At 43.0% G+C, this 11585-nt stretch overlaps 1 protein-coding gene across 1 annotated transcript in view; it reads right to left on the bottom strand.

The window, feature by feature from the left end:
• The window catches only part of LOC149470834 (uncharacterized), a 63595-nt gene extending 61986 nt beyond the window's left edge, over nucleotides 1–1609 (bottom strand). The window contains exon 1 of the mRNA XM_089660431.1: nucleotides 188–1609. Coding sequence (XP_089516557.1) covers nucleotides 188–1386 — 1199 coding nt within the window. The 5' untranslated portion in view covers nucleotides 1387–1609. The remainder of the gene's footprint in view (nucleotides 1–187) is intronic.
• Between the last annotated feature and the right edge of the window lie 9976 nt (nucleotides 1610–11585).

An 11585-nucleotide genomic window follows, 5' to 3' on the forward strand; every position in this document is an offset into this window, starting at 1 on the left:
AGCGTTGTCACCCTAGGACAGGAAGTGTGTTACTGGCAGGACTAGCAGGTGAAAATAAAGCGGGAAAAAGACAGAAAACTAATGCAGCCACCACATCTAAGGACTGGTAAGGTGGAAGGTATTACATTTATGTTCTTGGGTTTAGATACACGCTAAACAAACTGTGACACTCCCAGAATCACATTACCTGTCCGGGCAGTGGAGATGATCCATGTTTCCGGAAAGACAGGTGACAGGTGACAATCCGAGGTCCGGAGAGAAGGTCAGTGCCTCCTCCAGGCTGGTGTCAGAACTGCCATTATCACATCTGCTACAGTTTATTTCATCTGGACTTCTGTTTCTGATACTTTGTATCCTGTCCAAGTTATCTGGACCTGTGGTTCTGATACTTTGTATCGCAACCATATCATCAGGACTTCTAGTACTGATACTTTGTATCCTGTCAATCTTATCTGGATCTTTGGTACTGATACTCTGTAACCCATCTATATCATCCATATTTCTGGTGCTGATACTTCTTCTCCTGTCCATATTATCTGGATCTCTGGTACTGATACTCTGTAACACGTCTTTATCACCCATGCCTCTGGTACTGATACTTTGCAGCCCATCCATGTCATCCAGAGTTCTGGTGCTGATACTTTGTAACTCATCCATATTATTTAGACTTCTGACATTGATACTTTGTAACCCGTCAATATCATTCAGACCTCTGCTGCTGATATTTTGTAACCCATTTGTATCATCCAGATGCTTGGTTCTAGTACTTTGTAACCTGTCCATATCTTCCAGACCTTTGGTGCTGATACTTTGTATCACGTTCATATTATCCAGACTTCTGATACTTTGTAACCTGTCCGAATCATCCAGACCTCTGGTGTTGATACTTTGTATCCCATTCATATTATCCGGACTTCTGATATTGATACTTTGTAACCTGTCCGAATTATCCAGACCTCTGGTGCTGATACTTTGTAACCTGTCCGAATCATCCAGACCTCTGGTGCTGATACTTTGTAACCTGTCCGAATCATCCAGACCTCTGGTGCTGATACTTTGTAACCTGTCCGAATCATCCAGACCTCTGGTGCTGATACTTTTTATCCCGTACATGTCATCCGGACCTCTGATACTGATACTTTGTAACCTCTCCGAATCATCCAGACCTCTGATACTGATACTTTGTATCCTATTCATATTATCCGGACTTTTGATAGTGATACTTTCTAACCCATTTGCATCATCCAGACCTCTGGTGCTGATACTTTGTATCCCGTTCATATTATGCAGAGTTCTGATGCTGATACTTTGTAACCCATTTGTATCATCCAGACGCTTGGTGCTGATACTTTGTATCCTGTCCATATCACCTTCAGCAGCAGACATTTCAGCCCCCGCTCACGTTCGATATTCTGTCCCCGTCTGTGACATTCGATGTGCTCTGGATACAGTGTGTATGTATGTTTAGATACCCGGCTCAGCAATGATGCTTTGATGTGTCGCTTGTTTGAAAGTCCCTCTCTGTCATCTCACAATGAATAGTCCCTGGTGATGGTATCTACAACAAACTCCGGTCACAGCAGCTGACTAGTCCCGGGAGCTTCTCCAAGCCAAGTGTATAGCCCATCCTGTTTGGTTTTGGGGGGAGGGGCTATACAGCTAGAGAAGCCAATACAGGTGTCTAAGCAACATAGCATCCTATTCCTGAGGACTTCACGTTGCTCGGGGAAGCTTTTGCGTTTTAATTAGCATTGCTTTCAGTCTGGAAACATAATATGTTGGCTGGGACGTAACTACCAATAATGGCGGAATTTTGATGGTGCCCCACAGCTACCTCTTTACAGGAGCTTCAACTATGATAACACATCTTATTGATCTTAGACAAAAGAATTTCTAAATCAAGGACAGGCAGCAGGAAAGATGTCAGCATAGTGCAGTGCCATGCATAGAAGTTAAAGGTTCCAGTAATCGTAATAATAATATTTATAGCAATAATAATTCTAATAATAATATCAACTATAATGATAATAGAAATAATATTTGTAACAACACTAATAAATATAATGATAATCCTAATAATAATAATTATAGCAATCATAATTCTAATAATAATGACAACTATAATGATAATAATAATAATAATGCAAATAATATAATAATAATCCTAATATTAATATCAATAATTTTAATAAGGGAAAAATATTTATAACGATAGTAATTATAATGATAATCCTTATAATAATACATTTTACAGCAATGATAATTCTAATAATGACAACTATAATGATAATATTAATGGAAATAATATATTTAATGATAATAATCCTAATAATAATAATGAAAATAATATTTAAACAATATTAATAATTCTAATGTTAATACTAATATTATAGCAATAATAATAATTCTACTAATAACGACAACTATAATGATAATAATAATAATGGAGATAATATTTATAATGATGATAATCCTAATTATAATGGCAATATTTTTAAGAATGGAAATAATATTTATTTATTTTTTTATTTATAGGGGCACAGCAAATACAATAAATCGTAATCTTCTGATAAACATCAACCAATGACATGGTACAGGAAGTACAGTACCTCTTGTACCATGTCATTGGTTAAAATGTATGAGAAATCTATGTTTTATTGTATTTGCTTAACACCTACAAATTAAAAAAAAAATTATTTCCATTTTTAATACTGTTATTGCCATTATTATTATTATGCAGGATTTATATAGCGCCAACAGTTTGCTCAGCGCTTTGCATCATAACAGGAGACAATACAGTAACAATACAGTTCAATACAAGAGGGATTTGAGGGCCCTGCTCCTTGGGATTATGATCATTATAAATATTATTTCTATTATTAATATTATTATCATGATAGTTGTCGATATTGTTGGAATTATTATTATCATTGCTATAAATAATATTAGTATCAGCATTATCATGCCAGTACTAAGGAGGCAAAGCAGCCATCTTGGATATTGCATTGGCTGGGAATCCAGCCCAGGTCAATTGTTTGGAAAGCAGCTATGCTAACCACTACACCACCAACAGAAGGCTGCATGTTTTGGAGTGTGGGAGGAAACAGTAGTACCCGGAGGAAACCCACGCAGGCACAGGGAGAACATGCAAACTCCATGCAGATGGGGGTTTTGGTCAGGATTTGAACCAAGGACCCCAGTGCTGCAAGGCTAACCACTAAGCCTCTGTGCTGCCCATATTTTGGCCTCTGATATATAAGGCTCTCCCCCGCTGAGCAGGGTAAATCAGTGATATCCAGTAGAGATTAGAGATGATGTCATCAGCTGTAAATTATTCGGTGGATGGGTTCGTTGATGTTGTCCATCTTATTTCCTACATGAGTGTCCTGTCTATGAACATGAGAACTCTTTGTCTGAGATGTTGGTCTCTTGTTGATGTGCTTGCTCTGGAAGGGTGAACACGGATGGGATCCCTAGGAAGTGCAAACCTAGGAAAAGGTACGATAGTATGATCCGTAGCATTGTCCACATTTTTATTTTTCTGTGGGATGGTGTCACTCTCTGGTGGATTGAGCTTGAGGTGCCTGAACCCCTTGGTTGGCCTGCGCCTTTTCATTTTCCAGCATAAACCCTGTAGGTGAGCATGGATGGGATCTCTAAGAGGTGAGACGCTGGGAATGGGAAAGTCAGTCTTGTCCATAGCGTTGTCTGCTTTTTCACCTTTTGGTGGAATGACGACACTCGGTGGGATAATCTCTATCTTCGTTGGGCTCTCTTCTTTGCGCTTGACCACCATTTTTGGTATGCACTTCTGCATTTGCCGGCGTAGGTGAACACTGAGGGAATCCCGAGGTCTGATGCAGGAAATGGGAACGTCAGTATCATTTGTAGTGTTGTCCGCATTTTCAATTTTTGGTGGGATGGTGTCATCACTTTCTGGTAGAATGATGTCACTCTGTGGGCTGATGTTGCTACTTGCTGGCTGGAATAATTGATAGAATGGCTTGAAATATATTAGGAGCAGTACCAGTATCATGATGACAAGCCCCACCAAGCATTCTAACCGGTGCTCAGCAACAATATTTATAAGCATGGGTGGGACTGTACTCTCTAATACCACCCACCCCTTGGAGAAGACTGACAAGAGCCCAGCAACCATCCATTGGTACCAATCACCAGCATTTAAAAGCATGGCTGGGACTGTGATCTCTAAGGCTTCCCAGCTGTTGGACCAGACTGACTGGGGCCCGGCAACCAACCATTGGTACCAATCACCGGTATTTATTCCTATGACTGTGTTCTTTAAAGCTAATCCCCTGCTGTACCAGATATCTTGCAGTTGATAAAAGAATGCAGTCAGCTCCAGGATCATCAAATATTTTGCTAATATTGTGGCCAGGTGATTTCTGTGCATGATGTTCTTCAGAATGAGAGAACTTATCAGGACTGTCCCCTTATAGCAGAATGGAGTTGCGGCCAGTAGTGAAAAACAGTTCTCTAAGGCCACTCACCCCTTGAAATAGACTGTCAGGAGCCCAGCAACCATCCATTTGTACCAATCTCTGGCATTTATAAGCATGGGTGGGACTGTGCTCTCTAAGGCCGCCCACCCCTTGGACCAGACTGATTGGAGCCCAGCAACCGTCCACTGGTACCAATCATAGAAGAATGCAGTCAGCTCCAGAATCTTCAAATATTTTGCCAATACTGTAGCCAGGTGATTTATGCGCAGGATGTACTTCAGAATGAAAGAACTTATCAGGACTGTCCCCTTATACCAGAATGGAGTTGCAGCCATTAGTGAAAAACAGTTCTCTAAGGCTATCCATCCCTTGAAACAGACTGACAGGAGCCCAGCAACCATCCATTGGTACCAATCACTGGCATTTATAAGCATGGGTGGGACGGTGCTCTCTAAGGCCACCCACCCCTTGGACCAGACTGACTGGAGCCCAGCAACCAGGGAGAAGGGAGACACTGGGAGGGGGGATTATGACCTGCTGACCGAGAGCCCCCAGAAATCCAACACTGAGCATGGGTCTCTCAACACCCAATATTCACCATACTTCTATATACAGAGCGTTATATACATCTGACACACTGCACTCCTATATACTGTATACAGGACACACCACACATATATACTGTATACAGGACACACCCCACATATATACTGTATACAGGACACACGACACATATATAAAGGACACACCACACATACTGTATACAGGACACACCCCACATATATGCTGTATACAGGACACACCGCACATATATGCTGTTTACAGGACACACCGCACATATATACAGTATACAGGACACACCCCACATATATACTGTATACAGGACATACCACACATATATACTGTATACAGGACACACCCCACATATATATACTGTATACAGGAAACACCTCACATATATATACTGTATACAGGACACACCACACATATATATATACTGTATACAGGACACACCTCACATATATATACTGTATACAGGACACACCTCACATATATATACCGTATACAGGACATACCCCACATATATACTGTATACAGGACATACCTCACATATATATATACTGTATACAGGACACACCTCACATATATATACTGTATACAGGACACACCTCACATATATATACTGTATACAGGACACACCGCACATATATGCTGTTTACAGGACACACCGCACATATATACAGTATACAGGACACACCCCACATATATATACTGTATACAGGACACACCCCACATATATATACTGTGAGATTCCCCGTCCCCCTTGGTCCATGTATATCTGTGGCGTGGCAGGGAAGAGGTTATACCGGGTCTTGGTTGAGGCTACAGCCATGATCCCAGATACATTTTTTTGTGTTTTTTTTACTTTCATGTAAAATTAATCCGGGCGGCTTTACTTTTCTGGGTGGTAGAAGGGGGTTGTCCCCCCACTAACGTTGCCCCCTTTACCGGGCCCCCCCGAGTGATCAAGGAGCCCAGTAAGGATGTGACTGGCGGCATCCTTAGCCCGGCGCACAGTGAGAGGAAATGAAGTTGATCCTCCCACTGTGTGACGTCACATCCCGGAACAACCAGGATTTAGTCACTTCCAGTTCCGACTCTTTGTTTACTGGCCTGCTACCGCCCAGCGAAGTGACCAATCAGAACGATCTGTGTCTGATTGGCTGCACTGGAGCCTAAAGGAGAGATGGGGGTTCTAATAGACACCCCCCCCCAATCTCTCCATACAGAGTACCTTTCACTGCCTATTGCTGTCACAAAGGATATTTACATTTCTTGTGACAGCAATAAAATTGGTCAAAACAATGTTTTAAAGAAACAGTGTAAAAATAAAGAGAAATCAAAAATATAATTAGATAAAATAAAAAATATAAAGCGCCCCTCCCCCGTGCTCACACGCAGTGGTGAACGCCTGCAGATGTAAGCAGTGATGGCACCATACATGTGAGGTATCGCCATGAATGTCAGAACGAGAGCAATCATTCCAGCGCCAGACCTCCCGTGTAAGTCTAAACTGGTCACCTGGAAAGGATTATAAAGCGTCACCTATGGATCATTTATGGTATCGTAGTTGGTCACCATTCCATGAGCTTGCGCAATTTTGAAGAGTGACATATTTGGTATCTATTTACTCGATGTAACGTCATCTTTTATATTTTACAAAAAAATTAAGTATTGTGGTTGTGTGCAATAATATTCTTTATTGTGTATTGTTTTCAAAGAAATTGTGTTTGAAAACCTGCTGCGCAAATACCGTGTGACATAAAACCAACCGCTCATCACTTCATTCTCTAGGGGCTTTGAATAAAAAAATAAAATGTATATACAGTGGGGCAAAAAAGTATTTAGTCAGCTACCAATTGTGCAAGTTCTCCCACTTAAAAAGATGAGAGAGGCCTGTAATTGGCATCATAGGTAGACCTCAACTATGAGAGACAAAATGAGAAAAACAAATCCAGACAATCACATTGGCTGATTTGGAAAAAATTTATTTGCAAATTATGGTGGAAAATAAGTATTTGGTCACCTACAAACAAGCAAGATTTCTTGCTCTCACAGACCTGTACCTTCTTCTTTAAGAGGCTCCTTTGTCCTGCACTCATTACCTGTATCAATGGCACCTATTTGAACTTGTTATCAGTATAAAAGACACCTGTCCACAACCTCAAACAGTCACACTCCAAACTCCACTATGGTGAAGACCACAGAGCTGTCGAAGGACACCAGAAACAAAATTGTAGACCTGCACCAGGCTGGGAAGACTGAATCTGCAATGGGCAAGCAGCTTGGTGTGAACAAATCAACTGTGGGAGCAATAATTAGAAAATGGAAGACATACAAGACCACTGATAATCTCCCTCAATCTGGGGCTCCACGCAAGATCTCACCCCGTGGGGTCAAAATGATCACAAGAACGTTGAGCAAAAATCCCAGGACCACACGGGGGGACCTAGTGAATAACCTGCAGAGAACTGGGACCAACGTAACAAAGGCTACCATCAGTAACACACTACGCCGCCAGGGACTCAGATCCTGCAGTGCCAGACGTGTCCCCCTGCTTAAGCCAGTACATGTCCGGGCCCGTCTGAAGTTTGCTAGAGAGCATTTGGATGATCCAGAAGAGGATTGGGAGAATGTCCTATGGTCAGATGAATCCAAAATAGAACTGTTTGGTAGAAACACAACTTGTGTTTGGAGGAGAGAGAATGCTGAGTTGCATCCAAAGAACACCATACCTACTGTGAAGTATGGGGGTGGCAACATCATGCTTTGGGGCTGTTTCTCCACAAAGGGACCAGGACGACTGATCCATGTACAGGACAGAATGAATGGGGCCATGTATCGTGAGATTCTGAGTGCAAACCTCCTTCCATCAGCAAGGGCATTGAAGATGAAACGTGGCTGGGTCTTCCAACATGACAATGATCCCAAACATACCGCCCGGGCAACGAAGGAGTGGCTTCGTAAGAAGCATTTCAAGGTCCTGGAGTGGCCTAGCCAGTCTCCAGATCTCAACCCCATAGAAAACCTTTGGAGGGAGTTGAAAGTCCGTGTTGCCCAGCGACAGCCCCAAAACATCACTGCTCTAGAGGAGATCTGCATGGAGGAATGGGCCAACATACCAGCAACAGTGTGTGCCAACCTTGTGAAGACTTACAGGAAACGTTTGACCTCTGTCATTGCCAACAAAGGATATATAACAAAGTATTGAGATGAACTTTTGATATTGACCAAATACTTATTTTCCACCATAATTTGCAAATAAATTCTTTCCAAATCAGCCAATGTGATTGTCTGGATTTTTTTTCTCATTTTGTCTCTCATAGTTGAGGTCTACCTATGATGCCAATTACAGGCCTCTCTCATCTTTTTAAGTGGGAGAACTTGCACAATTGGTGGCTGACTAAATACTTTTTTGCCCCACTGTATAGATCGATTCTTTGTGGGTATCTATATATATATTCACTGCTCAAACCCATTAAAGGAACACTTTGAAAATACATCAGAATCTCCTGCAGGATCTCTATACTGACATGGACGGGGTGATGTGTGAGGAACGTAAGGATGCCCCATCGTTTGATGGAAATGAAAATGATCGACCTACAGAGGAGAGAATTCAAAGACACCCGAAAATCAAAGTGAAACAATGATGCAGAAGGCGAGACCATATTGGTGAAATGTCATTGCAGCAACTCAGAATGGTCCTCAGTAGTCTGTATGGCCCCCACGGGCTTCTATGCATGCCTAATTGTTGCCCATCTAGTGCCTCTGTTGTCATTTCATTATCACCAAAGCAGCTGAAAGTGAAGAACATCCCCCTCTGCTACTCCCTGACCAGATCAATGTCCCAGGAGGTGAATGGAGTTGATGCCAGACTCTGATTAAAAAATCTTCCTTTCATTTTTTGGAGCAGTTACCGTATTTTTCGCTCCATAAGACGCACTTTTTTGCCCCCAAAAAAGGGGGGAAAATGTCAGTGCGTCTTATGGAGCAAATATGGAGCGGCCGGTCCGGTATTTCCACTGCCGCCGTGTCAGATTACCGGGCCGGCCGCTCAGCTCTGCAGCAGGACCTTACCTGTTCCTCGGTCCATCGCTGCGCAGTCTTCCCGTGCCGGCTTCTTTAGTGTGGGCTCTCTGCTTGACAGCCGGGTGCCCAGTGCACATGCGCGAGTAGCGCTGCACTTTGTGAATGGTACGGCGTCTTCTGGGACACATGACAGGTCCCAGAAGATGGCAAATCAATCACAAAGCACAGCGCTTCTTGTGTATGCGCACTGGGCACCTGGCTGTCAGCCGGGTGCCCACACTAAAGGGAGGACAACTCCGCGGAAGTGGGAGTAGGTACCTGTCAAATTCAAGTACCCGCTCCCCCTCCCTCCCCAAAGGTCAGCAGTCATCTCCTGTACTGTCCGCAGTCTCTGGTCATCTCCTGTACTGTCCACAGTCTCTGGTCATCCCCTGTACTGTCCGCAGTCTCTGGTTATCTCCTGCACTGGCTGCAGTCTCTGGTCATCCCCTGCACTGTCTGCAGTCTCTTGGTCATCCGCTATACTGTCCGCAGTCTCTTGGTCATCTCCTGTACTGTCCACAGTCTCTGGTCATCTCCTGTACTGTCCGCAGTCTCTGGTCATCTCCTGTACTGTCCACAGTCTCTGGTCATCCCCTGTACTTTCCGCAGTCTCTGGTCATCCCCTGTACTGTCCGCAGTCTCTTGGTCATCCCCTGTACTGTCCGCAGTCTCTTGGTCATCCCCTGTACTGTCCGCAGTCTCTGGTCATCTCCTGTACTGTGTCCGTAGTCTCTGGTCATCTCCTGTACTGTCCGCATTCTCTGGTCATCTCCTGTACTATTTCTGCAGTCTCTGGTCATCTCCTGTACTGTCCGCAGTCTCTGGTCATCCCCTGTACTGTCCGCAGTCTCTGGTCATCTCCTGCACTGTCCGCAGTCTCTGGTCATCCCCTGCACTGTCCGCAGTCTCTTGGTCATCCGCTATACTGTCCACAGTCTCTTGGTCATCCCCTGTACTGTCCGCAGTCTCTGGTCATCCCCTGTACTGTCCGCAGTCTCTTGGTCATCCCCTGTACTGTCCGCAGTCTCTGGTCATCCCCTGTACTGTCCGCAGTCTCTGGTCATCTCCTGTACTGTGTCCGTAGTCTCTGGTCATCTCCTGTACTGTCTGCAGTCTCTGGTCATCTCCTGTACTATGTCTGCAGTCCATTGGTTCAGAATATTTTTTATCTTGTTTTCTGCCTCTAAATCCTAGGTGCGTCTTATGGAACGAAAAATACGGTATATTTATATACAGTTGTGTTCAAAATAATAGTGTGTTGAAAAAAGTGAATAAAGCTCAAAATCTTTCTAACAGCTTTTATTTCCATACACACAATTGCATTGGGAACACTACACATTCTATTCCAAAACAAAACATGAAGAAAAATATATCAAATTTGTGTTGATCCTTTAAAAAAATTGAAGAAAAGTGAATATTAGACTGTTCAAGAAAAATAGCAGTGTTTGTATTCTTTACAAACTCAAACATTCACTATATAAACTGAAAAATGTTTGAAGATTTTGCTTTCCTTTGAATCACTTAATGAATATTTAGTTGTATAAGCACTGTTTCTGAGAACTGCTGTACATCTGTGTTGCATGGAGTCAACTAACTTCTGGCCCCTGTGAACAGGTATTCCAGCCCAGGATGATTGGACTACATTCCATAGTTCTTCTCTATTTCTTGGTTTTGCCTCAGAAACTGCATTTTTGATGTCACCCCACAAGTTTTCTATTGGATTAAGATCCGGGGATTGGGCTGGCCACTCCATAACGTCAATCTTGTTGGTCTGGAACCAAGATGTTGCACGTTTTACTGGTGTGTTTGGGGTCATTGTCTTGTTGGAACACCCATTTCAAGGGCATTTCCTCTTCAGCATAAGGCAGCATGACCTCTTCAAGTATTCTGATGTATTCAAACTGATCCATGATCCCTGGTATGCGATAAATAGGCCCAACACCATAGTATGAGAAACATCCCCATATCATGATGCTTGCGCAACCATGCTTCACTGTCTTCACAGTGTACTGTGGCTTGAATTCAGTGTTTAGGGGTCGTCTGACAAACTGTCTCTGGCCACTAGACCCAAAAAGAACAATCTTACTTTCATCAGTCCACAAAATGTTGTGCCATTTCTCTTTAGGCCAGTCAATGTGCTCTTTGGCAAATTGTAACCTCTTCAGCACAGGTCTTTTTTTCAACAGTGGGACTTTGCGGGGGCTTCTTGCAGATAGCTTGGCTTCACATAGGCGTCTTCTAATTGTAACAGTACTCACAGGTAACTTTAGACCTTCTTTGATCTTCCCGGAGCTGATTGTTGGCTGAGTCCTTGCCATTTTGGCTATTCTTCTATCCATTCGAATGGTAGTTTTTCGCTTTCTTCCACGTCTTTCAGGTTTTGGTTGCCATTTTAAAGCATTTGCGATCATTTTAGCAGAGCAGCCTATCATTTTCTGCACTTCTTTATATGTTTTCCCCTGTTCTTCTGAACAATGTCTGGAACGACCC

This window comes from Staurois parvus, unplaced genomic scaffold (assembly GCF_062004578.1).
Source record: "Staurois parvus isolate SC_StPar_1 unplaced genomic scaffold, SC_StPar_1.0 ptg000031l, whole genome shotgun sequence".
Lineage (NCBI taxonomy): Eukaryota > Metazoa > Chordata > Amphibia > Anura > Ranidae > Staurois > Staurois parvus.